The 21326-nt window shown below is 39.8% G+C and overlaps 1 protein-coding gene across 1 annotated transcript in view; it reads left to right on the top strand.

The window, feature by feature from the left end:
- LOC103736344 (sodium/hydrogen exchanger 10-like) overlaps positions 1–21326 on the top strand; it is a gene marked incomplete at its 5' end in the record, with an annotated part of 75345 nt that overhangs the window by 23765 nt on the left and 30254 nt on the right. Inside the window, 7 exons of the mRNA XM_008835820.1 lie at positions 2251–2446; positions 7718–7900; positions 10233–10382; positions 11012–11063; positions 12233–12381; positions 17386–17511; positions 19991–20089. Coding sequence (XP_008834042.1) covers positions 2251–2446; positions 7718–7900; positions 10233–10382; positions 11012–11063; positions 12233–12381; positions 17386–17511; positions 19991–20089 — 955 coding nt within the window. The remainder of the gene's footprint in view (positions 1–2250; positions 2447–7717; positions 7901–10232; positions 10383–11011; positions 11064–12232; positions 12382–17385; positions 17512–19990; positions 20090–21326) is intronic.

Below are 21326 nucleotides of genomic sequence, written 5' to 3'. Positions count from 1 at the left end.
TAGCAAGTAAATCTAAATCAACGTTTTAAACAGAGTTTTCTATCAAAATGCAGAGTTCTTACAGCATTCATCAAGGTATTTCATTTTTTTTTGTCCCCAACAGCTATCTGGACTGAGCAGAAGGGTGAAAAAGAGTCTTCACCTCACTCAGAGACAGCAAAGTTAGTTCTTTTAAAGTCCTTTGTGCAAGAGTAGGGAGTGAGAGGTATTGTGCGGAAGGGAAGAGCCCAAAGTAAGTTAATGCCATTCAATTAGACTTAGACATAAGCTTTATTTTATTTCTGATTGAAGCAGGTATTTAAATAAGGGGTATCTGGAAGATAATCGGGCCTAGTTAATATGCTATGAGACATTTCTGTCTGAACCCTTCTCCATTTGGCTTTTGTTATCTGGAAAGGCTTACTCCCAAGATAAGGACAAACTTGGCTCATGTGAGAGAGATGTGAGAGGAGAAACACTGCATGGGGACTGGCTGGAAACTGTGAAGCTCTTCACAGCACTTAGAGGGTCTACAATCTAATACTTAAAGTGATATACCAGTGAAGAAAATGCTTCTCCTTCTCCCATCAACTATTAACCGCACATAAACCCACACAGAAGGGTTGATCTCTTCCCCCTCGCATTACAGCATGGTGAAGGGCCCCATCTTGTGGAAGCTCTGCTGTGTGCTCAGGAGTGCAGCATCCATGTTATGCCTGGAAAGCAGTGTTTGACACTGCTCTCCTCACTTTTTCTGGCTCATATATTCTTTCTGCCCCTTCTTTCATGATATTAATATCCCTTCTTAGAGGGGGTGTTATAAATGCTTCATTTATGACTAGGCATTTAACAGTCATTTATTCTCTGTAGTTTTACCAATTGTGAGTGTCTTCAGTCACCACTGATCAATGCAAAATGAAGCTTCTCTTACCAGAACTGACAGCATCACTAACCTATGTGCATATCAAGACTCCCGCTGCTAGTTAGTGTGTTACAGACATGATGGGGAAGCTACACTAGTGAAATCTCCACCTTATGGAAGTCTATTAAGATCTGCATAAAGACAAAACCAGATGACCTGCCAAGTTGGATGGGGGAAATTTCATGGGATCCCACCTCTAGATAAATAGCTACAGGCAATCAATGGATGCTGAGGGAGGGAGAATCAGTTTTCTCCAGGGACTAGCCCCCTGAGAGGTTCTAATTCTAAGTGGGAGGCAGCCCTAAACACAGGTACACACAAGTACCACTCAAAGGACTGAGTGCATTTTATATACATATATATATATAAAATATATAAAACAACAATAAAGAAGAGGACAAGAAATTGAGAGGGAGTTGGGAGATGGACATGGAAGGAGTTGGAGAAGGACTAGGAGGGGTAGAAGTAATGCCAATGCAATACTCATGAGTGAAATTCTTAAAAAATGAAATATAAAAATATCTAGCTATTTAGAAGACTTTGACGGGCACATCATGTCTATTTAGTATAACCACAGAGTATCCTCCATTAGGACCTATGACCTGCCCAACACCAGGCTTTGACTGGGTTTATAGGACTAGACATGAATTCCCTCATATGCAGTGAGCATCAAAGCCAATCAGAAACCAGTTGTTTACCCCGATAACAGAAGTGTCAATATTGAACCAGTGGTTCACCCTGTCTGGCCAATCAGCATTGGTGCACACAGGGGCCACAGCTGAGCAAGGATGTTGGTGACAATTCTTCCCAAGCAGCTTGCTTCATACCTTCCAGCTTTATGAATGCTGGACAGCCAGGAGGACACTTCTAGCCCAGTTCCAGCTTGATTTCTCTGTATTCTGTGACCAAAGCATGTGACATCTTCAGAAACAGGATCTGATCAATGAGGTTCTGGCAGGCAGCCAACAACAGTAGCAATTTCCTGTATTGCTTTAGGGGCCTCAATAGCCTCCCTGGCCAACAGTTCACAGGGAGGTAGCCCACTCTTGGCTCTGAGATTTTCATTTAGTAACCCATGACTTTGGGGAGCAATTTTATCCTCCCATACAGGGGGGTAAAGAGATAAAACTGTTTATGTATACTTTATTTTGATTATTGCTTATGTTGCTGAGCATCACATATCCTCACCTCTAGGATGCAGATGGTTACAAGTGAGGCTTTTGCCTAGAATTTAGAAGGGCTTTCTGGCTACCAGTAAATGGAACAGAATGGAGTATATTAAGGAAAACATTTTACATCATTCTTTTTTCAGGTAAAATTGTCTTCTTTTACTCTTTTTGATTTTTCAGATACTCGTTTCTTCACGCATGCCATAAAATAGTCTTTTCAGATGAATTTGAGTACACAGGATACCTTGTGGTGTTGATGAACACATATCCTATGGTCATCTGTTGGGTGTCTCAGTTAAATGACATCTATGAATATGAAATAAGATATGCTAACTACTATTTTCTTACCTTTTACATTCTAGAGGCTCTACTTAAGGTAATGTAAACTTGGAATCTATGAATGTGTTTCATAAAGCAAAGGGTTTCCTGACTTTGTTTCAACACTAATTACAGACAGTTTTCTAAGAGAATATGTGAAATTCTCTTTCTCTTCTTTTCTGAAATATTTTATTTATTATTTATTTATTTATTTATTTATTTATTTTTGGTCTTTTTGAGGCAGGGTCACTCACAGAAATTGGCTTGTCTTTGCCTCCCAAGTGCTGGTATTAAAGGCATGTGCCACCATGCCCGGCTATTATTTTTATTTTATGTGTACAAGTGTATTGTCTGCATGTATGTAAATGCACCCTATTGCTCAATGTCCACAGAGGTCAGAAGAGGGCATTAGATCCCGTGGAACTGGAGTTACAGATGGTTGTTAGCTACCATGTGGGTGCTAAGAATCAAACCTGGGTCCTCTGCAAGAGCCATCTCTCTTAACTGCTGAGCCATCTTGCCAGCCCCATAACAAAATATCTTTAAGCAGAAAATTTTAATGAAGGACTTTAATGATATTTGGGAAGAACAGACATATCACTAATGTTCACTGGAAAATTTAAATGCTGCTGCAGATCCATGGTATGGAAAAAAAAAAACCAGATTCAAATTCAGTCACATTGTATGTAATAAATTTCAGGCCACTCAGAAAGGCCATTAAGAGGTATCATAGAATTAAAAGGATGGGAAGCAATTAGGGGTAAGATTAGTAATAATGTGCAGGTGAGGGTGAAGGAGATCCTAAAATCCTTTGACATTCTCTATCCTGGAAAAAAATCCAAAATGAAAATTCAGTATACCCCAGCTCTGGTTTTTGTTTTCTCTGCAATGCTATAAGCTGTTGGCCAAGTTCCTGAAGTTTTCTCAGTCTTACTTTGTTCTACTATAGAATGGCGGGGTTGGTCAAAGTGACAGACAAATGTCTCATCAGATCAGCACCAGGTCACTGTGCTGTTTGCACTTTGCCAGGCTGAGCTGCTCCCATAGCCATACTGGGCTTCCTACATTCAGGCTGAGTTAAGACATCAGAATTGGATGCCGAGTCATCATTACACTTATGAAGACACTAAGATGTTCCCAACGGCATAATCTTGTTTTGTATTCCATCAACTTAAGAGGCATCCTCAGTGCTTATTTTGCTGCCGGACATTCATCATTTCCTTTACCCCCTTTTCTATGGAGTTCAGTCCTGCTCTTCTTTGCCCTGCCTTTTAAAACCTTCTTGGTGGTCACAACAATAATAATGTATCAACTACGGGGTGCCAGTCATTTTTATTACAAGATTTCAGATCTTTGATTTAACCCTGTAGGGTAGATACTGTGTTTACATTTTACAGATCAGGAACCTGAATCTGTGATACGTTGTGTAACATGTCTAAAATCACACAAATCAATGAAAAGTTTAGTCAGGGTCCAGTCTCTCAAAGGTTGTTCTCTTTCCAATATTCAACATTATCTTAAAATTCCCTTCCTTGTGTTTTCAACATTTCCTCAAAATACTCCTGGTTCTGTTGGAGAAGTGGGTCTCTTGATACTTTCTCAGGGGAAGTTCCAATCCCTCTTCCGTATCTAAGAAGTAGAGTGAATGTTCCATTCCTGAGGTTCTGGCCATTCTTTGCAGTCTTACATTAAACAAATTTCTCCTCATTTGAGACATGCTCTATACATTTACACAGCTCTTTCTTCTCCTGTGGTTATATTCTTTTGAACCCCAGATAACATACTCCATTTCTGAATGCTTGGCACCAGGACAAAGTCTCACTCTTCACCACAGTTCCATCAAGTTCCTAAGGAGCTTATCCAATCAATACTCTATTTCAATAGAAGAAAATGAGACATCTGTAGAGACCAAATGATACCTTAATATGATCCCACAAGACCATGATCTGGTCCTGCTTTTCAAGGTCCATACACTGAAGTTCCACATGGGACATGGCTCTTAGATACTAAGCACATAAAATGTATTAACAATTATGGCAATTTCCTGATTCACAATGGAACAGATACTTCTCTGGGGTACGAATATGTCTTGTCTTCCTACTCTCTCCTGAAGTTACAAAGAAGTAGGATTAGGACAGTAAGAGAAAAGTAATTAATCAAAATGATAAATAATTATTTTCTATCTTAAAACAGAGGAATAGATTGGTACTATGGGCACAAACAGGAGTTCCTTAGAGATACCAGTGGGGTCAAAGAAGGAAGGCTTTCAGTGGAAAGGGAGGCTTACATTGAATGTGAGTAATAGACAAGGGAGGAAGAACAGGAGGAGCACTTATGTATATGAGGCGATGAACAATGAGATGAAGGGAAGCAGAAAGCATTATGACACATGGAAGGAACATCACTCCCCATGACTGGAGCTCCCTGGGCTAGGTTGGACAGTGTGGAGATTGGAGAGCTGTTAAATTAGGACAAAGGGTGTGAGAGTCAAGTAAAAACATGAATTAAGCAGTGACGGTTTTATATGCCTTGCTGTCTCATTTCTTCCTGGCAGCAATGACTGTTCTTTATTTCTTTTGTTTTATAAAATAATTTATTTATTATTTTTGTTTTATGTGTAAGTGCACCCATGTCACCCAATGCCTATGGATGTCAGAAGAGGGCATTGGATGCCCTGGCACTGGAGTCACAGATGGTTGTTAGCAGCCATGTGGGTGCTGGGAACCAAACCTGAGCTCTCTGCAAGAGCAGCCACTGGTTCTTAATCACTGAACCCTTTCTCCACCCCTATGACTGATCGTTTTCAAATAGATCCCAAATCCATGTCTCAGGCTCAACCATTATCCAGAACCTCAGATCTTATATGCAAGTACTGAGTGGGTGAGACAAAATACTGCACCTATTTCTCAAATACCAAACTCAAAATAAACACATCTGCTCTAGAATTGTTCTTCCTTTGAATTGCACTGAAAACCTAACTACTCTGGAATCCATATGCATCTGAAGGTCTCCTATTCTCTTACTACAGCAAGTTTTCAATAAATAATTGTGGGAATAGATAAGGACTTAATAAATGAACTATCAAAAAAAACAGGAGATATGGGGTTAGAGGGATGGCTCAGTGGTTAAGAGCACTGGTTGCTCTTCCAAAGGACCCGGGTTTGATGCCCAGCACCCACATGGCAGCTAACAACTGCCCGTAACTCCAGTTCCAGGAGATCCAATGGCCTCTCTAACCTCTGTGGGCACTGCACATCATGGGTGCTCTAACACACATGCAGGCAATACACTCCTACACATAAAGTACAAATAATAAATAACATTTTTTTAAAAGGAGATATTTTGAATATTTTCCATAGGAGTAGATCCTTCAATATTTTAGCTATATCATTTCAAATTAATAAGATTATTTACTAGTAGGAGTACATATCTTAAGTAAACATGTCTAAATTATAAAAACCTTATTTTATTTATTTATTTATTTATTTACTTATTTATTTACTTTTGAGGAAGAGTCTCATGATGTAGCCATTGCTGGCCTGGAATTCGTTTTGTGGACCAAACTGGCCTCAAACACATAGAGATCTCCCTGCCTCTGCCTCCCAAGTACTGGGATTAAAGGCATGTACCACCATACCTAGCTCTAAATTCAAATAACTTTTAGGAAGAAGGATGCTACAATATTAAGCAATTATAGTTGATCATAATTCTGGAACCTTTAAAAATTACTTGCCCCAACATTGTAAATGCAGCAGAGCCATGTCTTATATATGTTATATTACTTGGATACATTATAACTTACATGATAGAAAACATGAGCATGCTAGGCTGGGTGTGGTGGCACAAACCTTTAATCCCAGCACGTGGGAGGCAGAAGCAGGGAGATCTTAGTGAGATCAAGGCCAGCCTGGTCTACAGCGAGTACCAGGCCTCCTGGGGCTACAGGGAAACCCTATCTCAAAAATCAAACCAAACCAAACAAAACAGAAGCAACAAAGAAAGAAATAAAAAATAAAAACAAAAGCATGAGAGTAAAGATGCAAAATCTTAACCTTTCAGATCATTTTCACTTTAGCTGACCTTGCAAAATCATATTCTAGTGGAAATTTCATAACTCAACCAGAAACCTACCTCAACTGCTAGAGTTAGCCCTAAGCATAACCATCAGAAAAGCTCTCAGAGCTGTCTGTAGTCTCTAGACAACAAGATCTTTGTTTTCCAAAATTCAGATTAAATTATATTAAGTACATTCAAATGAATGTAATCAACTACCTCTTTTAACCTGGTTTTATGCCTATAGTAGATTTTCCCATTTCCAATAGGGTTACTTTTTGAAGGAGTCTTAACGAATGTTGTCTTAATCAAGTATTACTCTCACAGGCTGCCCCCACTATCTTCCTAGTTATATGGAGGAGAAAAGAGAGAGGGAGTAAAGAGGAAGGAAACTTCCTTCCTATAAGGCAACTTCTCAATTTATAGTTATAAGACATAAAATGTAGTCATATTAATAAATTCTTTTAAAAAAACATCCTAGTAAGCTATTCCTATTCTAATGTAGGAATACATGGTTAGAAAGAACATATCAAAATAGCTTTTGATGTCTTATTTGAAAACACACCTGTTGATGCCACCATATGTTAGCTTTACAAGCAACTTAATGAAATAAAAGGATGAAGCCATAACCAAGGCAACATTCATAAAATATTCACATTTGCTTAGGTTTTCAAACAACTAAAAATGACTTTTATTCTACATTATCATGGAATAAATTTGAAGAATAAATGTTTTCTTAAATGAAATTAATATTTAAATCCTGAAATACTTTAATAAACCATGGCCTATGTAAATCACAATAAAACAAATCAGGGGTTTTCATGTTATTTAATATCACAAGTTTATATAATTACTATAAATAGAGACTTTGGGATTATTGTGGTATTTAGGATTGTTTGAAATTAAAAGACATTGACACATGATATTTTGCTTGAATTTGTCCTGCTGCTGAGTCTTTTCTCCAATGTCATTTTCTAAATCTGTCTTTCACCTCTGGCCATACTTTATGATTATTCCTATATCAGTAGTTCTAAATGTGTTCTTTTACTAAAGGATGCAGCTAAGAAGCATGCTCTGCTTGCCTGGCTAACTTCGTATTCCTGGTGGTTTCTGACATGTAGAGTCCTAAGATAGATCAGAAAAGAAAAACAACAACAACAAAAAAAAACCCCTTAGTTGGTGATGCTTAATTTACTGTGGAAAATAGTGTAGTAACAGCACACACATACAGAAAAGCCCAAAAATATGACAATGCAATTTCCTTTGATATCAACAGATGGTAGTAATGAGGAAGAAATTTATTTCATACCACTGGCTCCTATTTGAGTTAGGAATCACCTTAATCGGCATCTTGGATGTAATAGTTATTGAAACAGATACCATTAGTTATGATGGTTTAACTGAAATAGTGATCTTTATGAACCTTGTTCGACTCCTTCGTGTCCTACGAATCTTGAAGGTAAGAATAAGTAAATCTCACAATTTTAAATCCCTTCTGAATATCTCATGATGTATCAACTTCAAATCAAACAGCAGTCTTAGGCCAACCTTCTGTCGAGCTAATGTTTACGTACGAACTTTTAGCTACCTTTAACCAGTCAAGTTTTAAAACATTTTATATTATGAATATTCAAATTATATTAGAAATTAGATTTGCAATGGAAGTATAGACATACTTATCACAGCTTTCCCTTGTAATAGAGAGCTCATGACAATTGTATAGTCAGATAGATAAAAGTGAATGCTGAAGTAATATTTGTTTTTATAGTTAGGGAGACAAAAGAGGGAAACAAGCAAAACAAATTACCATAAGAAACAGTCACAGGAGCAAAGGCAATAGTATATATTCACATCCATTAAGAACTGAAATATACACAATTCATAGAGTGTAAATCCAGAGTCATGATATCAAAAATTACACACCTAGGGGGCTGGAGAGATGCTCAGTGGTTAAGAGCACTAGCTGTTTTTCCAAAAGACTCGAGTTCAGTTGCCAGCACATGGTAGCTAACAACCACCTTTAACTCAGGTTCGAGGGGATCTCATGCCCTCTGCACAGGCATTGCATGACATGGGTGCACTTACATACATACAGGTAAAATATTAATACATGTTTGATAATTTTTTTTTAATTTAAAGTTTAGGAAAACAAAACCAGGCTGGAGAGATGGCTCAGTGGTTAAGCGTTCTTGCAGAAGAATCCCAGGTTTGAATCCCAGCACCCACATGACAGCAAACAACTGTCCATATCTCCAGTTCCAGATGATACAATAGCCTCTTCTGTCCTCCACGGGCATTTCATGACACGGGTGCACTTACCCACATCCAGGCAATACATGCATACACATAAAATAAAAATAAAATATAAAACAAAAACCTACATGCCTCATCCATGTTGCTATGGGAAGCATGGTGGTAGTTATTTCTTGTATGACTATCAATTATGGGAAAGTCATTCCATGACACAGCATATGAGGATGGGTGGCCACGATATAGAATGTTTATGTTTCTTATACATGCTTGGAAATATTTTTGCTAGTAAGAGACATAAACCAACTAGGTCTAAAGTGCTCAATCATCACTCTCTCCTTTTGTAGTATTCTAAGAGAAAATAAATAACACAGTATGCAATTTAATCTGAGGACGCAAGTCTAGCATATTCTAAAGTCAAATTCATTCTTTCTGACGTGAGGATATACAGGGACTACTGAATAGATGAACGAACTGGTAATCCACCTAAGAAAAGTTTGCGAATATATTCAGAAAACTGTGAATACTTATGTCAAATGGTAGACCCTGTAGTCTCTGTAACTATGGAGCTTACTGTATGAAGGAAAGCTTGTTGTAGAGGGGAAATGACATGTGATCTAGATATTGCAAAGTTACATGGCAGGATGGGTTGAGATCAGTTATATGCACAGAATCCCGGTGGGAGAGAAGACTGCATTTGTTAGATGATACTAGAGCTGAATCTTGAGAGATGAGTAGCCATTCTTTAGGAATTTGTGAGTAAAGCAAGTTGCAGAGCCTGGGTAGGAAAACAAAGGCAGCTGTCAAATGTGCTGGAGTTAAAGCACTGTATCATGGCCACTGGTAACCTGTAGGTGCACACGCTCAGTAAAGAAACAGAAAGTGAAGTTAACTGCAGTGTCAGATAGGAAGTGTGGTTAGGCCAACAGACCATCTAGTCAGAGTTTGGTAGAAGACTCAGCATATGAAACTGGCAGTGCTCTATAGGCAATCACTTTTACAACCTAAGCTCAGAAAAATAATTTCATTGTTTAACAAAAGCTTAAAACATTTTTAAAATTCAGTTCCTTAAAGGGGAATGATACATAAAACTAAAGTTATGAACACTCAGTGGCACTCAACATTATTTTTAATTTTTATTATATTATTTTTACTTATTTTTGTGTGTACATATGTGTATGTATGTATGTATGTGTGTTGCTCATGCCTTGGTGCATATGTGGAGGTCAGAGAACAATTTTATGGTGTTCGTTCTCTCTTGCACCATGTGGGTTCTGGGGCTGAAACTCAGGTCTTCAGGTTTGGCACAAATGCCTTTACCATTGAGCCATTTCACCAGCACTAACATTATTACTTGTTGAGAAATAGCTGTGGTCATAAAGTTATAAAAACACTATGAACAAAATAATTAAGAAACTTAAGAGATTACAGTACTTACACTGAGATTACTTAATTTATTAATTTTGGTCAAACTAAGCTAAATATGAACAAAATTTGTGCAATTAATATGTAATGGTGATTCTGTTCTGTTCTTTTTTTAGCTCATAACACCAAAATTGCTACAAATAATAGATAAAAAGATGACCCATGAGATTTCCTTTCAATATGCTATACTGAAAGGATATGTTCAAGGGGAAATGGATGTCCTGAACATAATTGATCAGATTGCAAGTTCCAAACAGGCCAAACAGGTGAGAAAAACCTTGTGCACAGGAGAAATCTTCTCTCCTTCCACTCCTCTGTGGCTCACATACATCAAGGCCCATGTGTTTACATGTAGGTATGGTCTCTGACTCCTGGGTTGCTAGTCAGTTTTATAGGAAGTTCAACTCATCTGCTTTTGTATTACTACATCACATATCTTTTTGAAATAGACATATATGCCATATTAGCACGTTAGGAGCCTCTTGGAAGGCATTTTTCCATCCTTGTAAAACTCATGCACAGTGGTCAGCCTTTGCCCAATGCCGGTTGTAGGAATAATCAGGAAAAAACTGGAAAGTGAGGAGTGACTGAAGTGTCAAAGCTTCCTCATGATTTCCCAGAGTTCCTTCCATCCCTCTCCATCCCCCGAGAGGACAAAGGAGGGGGAATACTAGGACTTGGGCCTCTAAAAGATTGCCCAGTTTTTGTTATGATTTCAGCTCTTACACACCAGTCAAATCTTCTGTGAACTTGAAGGTGAAAACTATCCCTGTGTCCCCATCATACCTTTTTATAAAACTAGGAGGTTAGGTTAAAATGCTATCAATTGCAAATACAAGAACCCTTTGTAGTGCTTTATTTTTCCAATGGAGGTAACATTTCTTTTGTTCTGTAGATATTATTAAAGCGGGTAACAAAGAATATGGAACGTGCTATGAAAGAGCTAGGTAGGTACCTTCACTCTAAATATGAAATTTGACCACCTTTTAATCTCTTAACAAAACAGCTTCAGAAAAGCAATAATTTTTACAAATTATAATCCTTGAGGAAACCTACTCCTAGTAGAATGGGAACTTCAGTCATTCATATGGTTGTCTTTTCTAGTATAGAGTTAATATAAATGTATAATTTAATATTAACATATGTAATATTTAGAATAATACCTCACCACATTTGCTCTGTGCCTGACACAACAAAGAATTTTGTTCAAATGATCAATGATAATATGCCGTTATTCTGAATGCCATTTCAAAGCCCTATTAATGTTTTTTTTTTCCAAACTAGAAATACTGGCATCTTCTTGAGTGACTCAGAGACCTGGATTTTGTCTTTATTGATTGTAATCAGAACAGAGCTCTGGGGATCTCTGTGTGAAGTGTGGGGGTCTCAGTGCCACCCTGGCAAGAGGCTCATCTCTGAGTCATGCCAGGCTATTCTCTTGGTGCAAGATGAATCTTGAGAGTGCTGCAAACATCCTGAGAATGTAATGCTCAAGTGTAAGGACAGGAGTTAATGGCAAGTGGTAGATAGGAAAGGAATGCAGCCTGAGAACGAGGCTATTGGGCAAATAGTCCCAGGACGGACAAGAGGTCATGACCAAGGAAAAGTCCACATGTCCAGTGTGAGTGGCTGGGATTTGCATGGACATCAGGAGTCCAGATGAGATAAGAAAAGTATAGATTAATGCATCTTCTAGATTCACTAGCAGAATGTGAGAACAGTGACCCAAGATGAGCAACAGGGTCACTGATGACTTAATCAGAAGTCATATATTCCTGATCCAAACAGAATAGGAATGTAGATCACAAACAGTCCTAAAGCCCCAAGCATGCTCCTGGGACCCAGTGATTGTGGGACCAGTGGGGCTATTAGCTTAGGGATAGGGTGCCATCCCTTTTCCATGGGTCTAGGCACAAGTGTGAGTGTTGCCATGAAAATGACAGAATTCTGGCACTACAGGTGAATGGATGATTGCAATGGACGTGTCAGTAGGGTATGTGCTCTTGGGATAAGGATTGCACTTCATGGACTTAGAGGAAATCTGTGCGCTTAGTGTCCTCACAAAACGGTTAAGACAGTGTTCTTATTTTATCTGAAAATATTTGTTATTTTTCAGGCTACTTAGAATATAATTATCCAGAAATTGCTGTCACTATGAAAACCAAGGAGGAGATTAATGTCATGCTTAACATGGCTAGAGAAATTGTCAAGACTTTCAGGTCAAAAGGAATTATTCACAAAGTGGAAGGTGCTGAAATTAATAAGGTAAGGTAACATATTTTCAGAATTAACATGTACTTTTGTGCCATAAACAACTGAAAAGAATGAGACAGCTGTTAAAAGAGTAGACATTTATATTCTATGAAAGTTTAGCTTATATAAAGTCAGACTACAGTGTTGAAGCTTCATGATGTTAAATGTAATCCTCATGATTACCACAAAAAATAGCCAAACAATATATACAGAGAATATACTCTAATGCTGCACTATAGAAATTCATCTAAACAGAACAGAATGCAATAATGCAGAAAACTGAACAGGAAAATAACTTAATAATGTAGGACAAAAAAGCTATAGGCACTTCGAAAAGGCAAATAGAAAAAATACAACAAAATGACAGAAGTTGGTCTCATGGGGAGTCAGCAGGGGGAAAATGGCGACAAGATATGATCATATTTTGTTGTATATATGTATGACATTTTCAAAACTAAAGGGAATTATTAGAAATTGCTTCAAATATAAGAGGATTAAACTCTCCAAACAAAAGGTGAAGATCAGCAGGATGGATAAAATGAATATGGTCCAACTACATGCTATTTTTGGAAAAGAATGAAGTTAGATCCTTACCAAACACACATAGAGAAATTAACTCAAAATGGATCCATGATCCAGATGTGAGGCCTAAAATGGTAAAACTCTGAGTGAAAACATAAGACTAAATGATTTTTTAAATTTACAGTCACAGGCACATGAAAATATGGAAAAAAACAGATGGAAACAACAATTTTTAAATGTGCACAAAAGTATTCTCTATTAACAAAAATAAAAGTGACCCACAGAGAGGAAACACTTTCAACATATATACATACACACATACATACATATATACGTATATATGTGCATACACACAGTCACCGGGGAACTGGAGCTCAAAACTAGGATAGCAAACAAATCAAATACATTTCCAAAACCAGAAAGAGATATCTAGGGATTTTCAACTAAAAACATTCAAGACTGGTAAGACAGATCTGACCAGAGGGAAAGTTTACCCTGTTGGGTTAGAAAAAACAAGAAACAAGAAACAAAACCAATGGCATTTAGAGTATCTTGCATAACAGTGCTAGGTGAAATTTAACACTTTCCCATACAGATAATCAAAGGATTCAGCATCATTTATGAAAAGATCACGCTACTCCATTATGCTGCAGGCAGTTCTATCCTAAGATTGTGACTGAGTCTGTGTGAATCAGATTCTGGAACCTGTGTTGTTTCATTGTTGGATTTATCTTTGAACCAACCCACACTGTGTGTGTGTGTGTGTGTGTGTGTGTGTGTGTGTGTGTGCATGCGTTTTGAGACAGTGTCTCCCTGTAATTCCAGCTGGCCTGGAATTTGTTATGTAGACCAGGCTGGTCTTGATCTCAAAAAGATTCACCTCCTCTTCTTCTCTAGAGCTGTAATTAAAGGTGTGCACCACCACACCTGGCAAGCCACACGATCTTGATTACAGAAATTTAATAAATCTTCACATTTGATTGCATCTTCCAGTTTTGTTCTTCAAGACTATTTTGACAAAATTTGGAACTTTATCTTTGTAAATAAATTATAAAGATAGTGTGGCAATTTCCACTAAACTGTCTACTGAAATTTCTAATAGCATTCCATCAAGCTTGTAAGTCAATTTTGCAAGAATTGCCTTTCTGTTGCTGTGACAAAACACCAAAGAAAATTGACTTAAAGGAGTCAAGATATGGTTTGCCTGCAGTGGTTACAGAGATTGTAGTCCATGATCACTTGGCTCCATTGTTTCTGGGAGCAAAAATCCATCCATCTTATTTTCGTTTTCATGTAGTATGATGTCATGTGACTGAAGAACTGCTTTCTCTACTGTTGATTGATGCTTGTGTATCTTCAGTGGAGTTCATATGAGCAATGCTGCTATCACAGGTGGATCTTAGAAATATAATGTACAGTGACAGAAAGCAGATGCAAACAGATGTTAATACATAGTCTTGACCTCACAGAGATAAAAGACAAAAGCAGAAAAGCTAGAGGGTGGTCATAGAAGAATGGCCGTTATCTTACAGAGGCTCAGTAATTGGAATACAATGTGGGATCCTAGGGTGCAGCAAATACTTTGGTATTTTTCACCTGGGTGCTGCTTATACAACAAATATTCCCTGAGTAAAAACTAATAATGTGTGCACTTTTTGTACATCTGCTATCCTTCAGTAGGAAGGCTTACTTAAAAAAAAAAGTTTCTATTGGGGCTGGAGAGTTGACTCAGCGCTTAAGAGCAGTAACTGCTCTTTCAGAGGACCCGGGTTCAATTCCCAGCACCCATATGGTGGCTAACAACCATCTGTAACTCTAGTTCCAGGGAAATCTGACACCCTTTTCTGACCTCCACGAGTATTGCATGACATGGGTGCACTTATACACATGCAGGCAATACACTCATAAACATAAAAATAATAAAACATAATAAAACAACACAAAAAATTTTCTATTGGCCCCACGGGCTTCGGCTGCTGGATGGGAGAGGTGGGGCGCTGCCTCCCTGGCCTGGCTTCCCACCAGGCTACCATGTCAGCCAGGAAGTCAGGCACATGGTAGGAGATGCAGGTGGAGATGGAACTCTGCTGCCTGAATTCCAGCAGGAATGACCCCTGAGCTCTTTAAGCATCTGTCAACCAAGCTCATCCATAATGACATGACTGAACTCCCAGGGGACTTGAAGCTAGAGCAGCACTTGAAGGAGAAGCCCCTGTAGCAGGGAGCCAGTCCACCCCAGGTCCCGCTGATTGAAATGCACAAGCATTTGCTGCCATGAACTGAGGGAACCTGAAGTCAGAATTCCTACAAGAATCCAATCTGATGATGACCAAGTTGACGCCACGGATGACTGAGGAAGCCTATGCTGCCAAAGAAGGAGGGTTGTCAGAGGAGAGTCTTGAAGAGGACTTTGCCCTTGTGCATTTACAGCATGGTCCCTCAAAGCTCTCACAGGTTGACAGCCATCTGGATGATAATGGCAGCCGCGGTTGCTGCTGCTGCTGCTCATGCTGGAACAACTTGAGTGACTCGGGGGCCTTCATGGGCTTCTCCAGTGCTCCACTCAGCAGCCGAGAAATGAGTGGGGATCTGCCTGGTGTGCAGGAGCAGAACCCAGATGCCCGGCCATATTGGGCCTGTCCCCTCTATCCAGAGGATTATATCTGAAAGATTTTAACCAGAGGAGCAAGGTTTTCGGCTAGTCAAATGAAGCAGCTATGCTCTGGAGCCCCCTTCTGACTGCCAAGGCCATTGCAGGACATGAGTGTGGTTACCTGCATACAGGGAGAAACACTGAGAGCCTGAGAACTTAAGGAAAGAAAGAGAACTAGGACTATGGTCCCTTCCCCTTGAGCTCAAGCTGTGGTCCTCTCCAGTGGGCTGGAGCTGTGATCCCTCCTGTAAGCTGGAGCTGTGGTCCCCTCCCTTGAGCCCGAGTTGAGGTCCACTCCTGTGAGCTGGAGCTGTGGTCCCCTCCTGTGAGCTGGAGCTGTGGTCCCCTCCCTTGAGCTGGAGTTGAGGTCCACTCCTGAGAGCTGGAGCTGTGGTCCCCTCCAGTGAGTTGGAGTTGGAGTCCCCTCTGGGGAACTGAAGCTGTGGACCCCTCCTGTGAGCAGGAGCTGTGGTACTCCCCTGTTGGCTGAAGTCCTGGTCCTCTCCTATGAGCTGGAGTTGTGGCTCCCCTCCTTTAAGGTGAAGTTGTGGTCCTCTCCTTTGAACTGGAGCAGTGGTTCTCTTTCTGTAAGCTGGCACTATGGTTACCCACCTGTGATCTGGAGCTATGGCCCCCTCCTATGAGATGTAACTGTGGTACCTCAAAACAATATGGACTCCCAGTCCCACGAGGGATGATCAGAATGAACTGTGGTGGGGCAGGTGCTCACTCACTGTTGAAGACTAATGCCTTTTTCAACTCTCACCATAGAAGCTTCCTTATGCAGCAGATGCTGATTGACACAGAAACTTAATGGCTTTCTAATGTGTAAGGGGGAAGGGGCTGCAGAGTGCTTATCCCTGGGTGGGACGCCTCTGTCAGGCTTCTGGAGCTCAGGGCTTGGGAATCATTGCAGAAGAAGTGGTGGAAAGATTGTAAGAGCCAGAGGTGGTGGATGACCGTGGGAGGACAGAGTTCTCCAGACAGCTGGCCAGTTACTCATATGAACTCACAGCAATGGTGACAGCATGCACAAGTCCTATGCAAGCTTGAGTGGATGAGCCGAAGCTAGAGAACATTTGGGGATTCAAATTAGACTCTATAGGCTTTATTACCCAGAGAGAGTACGTTGAATTAAGCTGGGGGGTGTAGGGAGGAGTGGATGGGAGACACAAAATTACAAAAATTCAGTAAAAATGCTTCAAAAGAATAAAAAAAAGGAAAAAAGTTTCTATTGGATTTTTGTGATTTTTATACAGTATATTGTGATGGTATTTAGATCATCTTCCCTACCTGTAACTCCTCTTACTGCCCCCCCCACCCAATTTAGTGTATTCTATTGTATGTATATATGGCCTATAAGAGTCAAATGTGTGTCTCCAAATGTCCTTCAGTGTGAGTTCATCCACTGGAGCCTGGTTAACCTACCAAGAGTCACATCAAGAAGGCTTACTTTGAAAAGCTTAGTCTATGATTATAGAATAATGACCAAACAAAGAAATAGAAAAAAATGATAGAAAGGAGAAGTTGAGGGCTCCCATGGAAGAACAAAAATATCAGAAGTTCCAGAATAGTAAAGAGTTACATGCTGTGGTTTGGGTATGAAATACCTCCTGAATCAGAAGGCTGAGTAATGCAACACAGTAAACAGCCTCTGTCTCTCTCTCTCTCTCTCTCTCTCTCTCTCTCTCTCTCTCTCTCTCTCTCTCTCTCCCTCTCTGTGTGTGTGTCTGTCTCTGTCTGTCTCTCTCTCCCTCTCCCTCCCTCTCCCTCCCTCTCTCTTTGAATATTATGTGAACACAAGTTTAATTCATCTGCTTTCTTAAATTTTGTGATTTTAGTTAATCATGGCCAAAAAGAAAGAGGTGCTTGATTTTCAGTCCACTATCCAGCCTCTTGATGCTGAAGAAGCCCTGTTTAATATTCCGTGGCTTGGTAAAGATAACAACTGCATACACTTTATACAGGTAAGATTTTCACTTCCTAATAATATCTTTAATATAGTATTAAATACCTATAAGTAAGACCCTGCTGCCACAAACAGAACATACTTTGACACAGGATTTGGAGCAATAGAGCTGCAACTGACCTGAAACCATTTCCCCTGAAGTCTATCTCTCATAGTTTTGGAGAGCACTATGAAGGTGCCAAGGGAAAATACCAATGGATGATGCAACACCAGCTTCAAGACCAAATAACCACACCAATGGCCAGCACAGCATATATCATTGGTGCAGTAGTGGCACTCTTATTTTAGGGGCAATCAACAGCTACCTAATTTGACTAAATGCCCACTCAAAACAGAGGAAACTCAAGTGTGGTAATGTAAACATAACTTAATACACATGGCTAGAGTGGCCACAAAGCTTAGAGCAAACCTCAAGACTGTCACATCGCTAGGCTAATGTGATTTCTCACTATGTGCAAAATATGTATCCTTATATTTACAGACAAATATCCCAGTCACCACTCATCAAATAAGCTCATTTTGTACCAGTCAGAGACTATTACCAAGTACCATAACTGGTCACATGTGGTTATTGTCTATGAATTCCCAGGCCTACACATAAGGCTCATGGAACATAGAACAGGGGTAAAGAAGAGGACTCTAATGAATCTCTCAGTTCTCAGTAATGAAGCTCCCTCATGCAGTGGAGGGAGGGCCAGGAACACAAAAAGGTCACAAATAGCTAAAGTGTAGAGACGAACAGTCTACTAAATGCTGTTCTTTGGACAGGATTCCTTTATTAAACTTCTCCCATCCAAGGCTCAGGGGCCATCTTGGAAGGGGGGTAGAAAGATTCTAAGAGCCATGGAAATGGTGTCAGCATTCGCAAATCCCATGCAAACTCAGCATAGAACTGGGAAAATGAACAGCAGACACCAATCTTATCTGAAGGAATGATGACAACTGATTGCTGCTAGATGAAGAAGAGCTGATTTTCCTAAAACAACGGACTCTAGATAGACTGACTAGACTTAGTGGAGGGACTTACACTGGGGAACAGCTGGGGACACTGACAACCCAGTGGGCATTAACAGGGTTGACAGAGTATATGGGTTCCAGTTGTATGGAGGGGGCTATAGGAGGGTGTCAGTGGGGATCAGGTATAAAGATGATTAGAGTATTTGAGCTGTTCACAAAAAATTCAATTAAAAAAGAATTAAAAAATCTTTAAACAATAATGACTTAACTGTAATACTAAAAACTCTAAGTTTTCCCTTGCTACCTACAGGATAAAATTAAAATCCCTTCTAATAAGATGGGACATCTTACTGCAAGTTGCCTCCTGCCTGGTACTGCCCCTTCAGCCCCTCCCCCTCCTGATTCCTGTTCATCACACACTTTTTATTCTATTTATGCCAAACTGCTGATGGTGCCACACATACTACACTGCTGTCTAATTCCATTCATCTGTGGGTGCTATGTGACTTCCATGAAATGTCCCCTGATTCCAGATCTTTTTCAATTCTTACCTGTGGCATTTCTGAAAACCACCAATAGTCATCAAAGAAGTAGACCCTGGGATCATTTTCTTACCAGAACATCATCCCATAGTCAGTCTGCCTTTTGTGTGAAGGAACAACTTATTATTGTGCTACCATTATTTCTAATTTTTATTTCTGCCATGGTATTAAGTACATGTCATTATATTATTTTTACATCTATGTCCTTCACTGTTTAGTTCATTGGTCTTTTATCTTTTCCGTGTTGTTTCTTCTTCCTCTCTCTCTCTCTCTCTCTCTCTCTCTCTCTCTTTCTCTCTCTCTCCAGTTTATTTTTGAGACAGTCTCACTGTATATCCCAGACTGGCCTCAAAGTTACAATCATCCTGGCTCAGCTTCCCAAATATAAGACTACAGACCTGAGCAACATGCCTGGCCTCATTCATCTTTTGAACACACACTTCCAACTATTCTGTATAATGTACTGCATGCATTCCTTAAAGTGTTTGTGGCATGAATAAATCACTGGGCCTGACTTGCTTGACTGGTATTCTTTTCTGTACCTATTTGGTATCGAAACACTATATTTTCCCACTAAATATTCAGAATGGATTTTATAAACAGCTAAATTCATTAGCTGTTTAAAGCACAAAAATCTGAGACATGAAAATGTCATTTACTCCACATCTACCCCATAATTTTCACTAAGGTGAAACTTTTTTCACTTTCCCATTTTATTCTTACTCCTAGATTATTTTTTCTCACACATGTATAAGAATTGTATCTGAAACTTAAAATATTTATGATTTTCCACACTTTGCTATTCATAATTTTTATTTTCTCTCACAAATTTATCACCAACACAGTGTCTTAATTCTTACTTAATATTTAATTAAAGTATAAAAGTTTTATTAAAATGCTAACTCCACCATCCCCCAATTATTGCTAAACTATTCTGTAAGTTTTATATTTGGTAATTTTTGTTTTGATTTGTTTCAGGAAGGATCCAACTTTGTAACATTTGATTGTGAAAATAATATATTTGAAGAAGGTGATGAGCCACAAGGAATCTATATAATTATATCAGGCATGGTCAAGGTAAGCAGAGGTACTTATAAATGTACTTCTAAACATTAATTTCTTTTAAAAAAACTCTAAAATTGAGAATTAATGACTTTTAATGCTAAGAACTGAATAGTTCCTGTCTTAGGTTAGCATCTATCATGTAAATGACAATTTCCATGATCAGACAGAATGGTGGGCAACACCTGTCTCTTTTCATGCCATATACCTTCTTAGAGATAACAGGAACCTCTCAAAAGTGCCACATTTGAAGATTGAAAGTATAAATGCTTAGTCATCCTGTGTTTACATGATTGAAAGATTTATCCATTTAAAATGGATATAGATTCTCCTGTGAGCTGGAGCTGTGGTCCCCTCCCACGAGCTCTAGGAACTATGGAGACCCTGTGAACTAGAGCTGAGGTCCCCCTCCTGTGAACCTGGAGCTGTGGTCCTCTTCTGTGAGCTGGAGTAATGATCCCCTCCTATAATCAAGAGCTGTGGTTCTGTGGTAGTGTAAGTGTTGGAGTTGTACCTCCCATGAGCCACAGTTGTGGTTCCTGGCTATGAGCTGGGCCTGTGGTCCCCTCCTGTGAATATTGAGCTGTGGTTCCCTCCTGTAAGTTCGAGCTGTGGTCCCCTCTCATGACCTGGAGCTAGGGACCCCCCTGTGAGCTAGAGCTGAGGTCCCCTCCCGTGAACGTGGAGCTGTGGTCCCCTTCTGTGAGCTGGAATCATGGTCGCTTCCAGTGATCAGGAGCTGTGGCTTTGTCCAAAGTATTGGAGTGGTAGACCCCATTAGCCAGAGTTGTGGTCTCCTCAATGAACTAGAGCTGTGATTCTCTCCCATGAGTCACAGTTGTGGTTCCCTCCTGTAAGCTGGACCTGTGGCCCTCACATGAGCCTGAAGCTTTGTGCTGCTACCATGAGCCATGGTTCTACATTCCTCTGATGAAAGTCTGATGGTGGAGTAGAGTAGAGCATGGAGGACTTCCTGATGTTGAACGGCAATTCAGTCTTCTCTGAGTGATTACATTCCCTACAGCCCCTTTCCCTGATATCCCAGATTGTACATGGCAGAGGCTTTACCTCATGCTGAAGACAGGGGAGGCGCTGCTATTTTCAGGACAGATTCTGTTCTTGGGAGGACTGTTTCTCTGGAACAGACCTCCCACCTCCCCTGAGGCCCACCTGGGTCCTCTTCTCCCTCCACAGTAGTCCTGGGTATCCAGTCCTTGATGTTGGATCTCTCCCATTGCCAGACACCAAGAGA

This window comes from Nannospalax galili, unplaced genomic scaffold (genome assembly GCF_000622305.1).
Source record: "Nannospalax galili isolate Female #2095 unplaced genomic scaffold, S.galili_v1.0 scaffold338, whole genome shotgun sequence".
Lineage (NCBI taxonomy): Eukaryota > Metazoa > Chordata > Mammalia > Rodentia > Spalacidae > Nannospalax > Nannospalax galili.
Note: the sequence above shows the minus strand (reverse complement) of the source record. Positions and strands in the feature narration are given on the sequence as shown.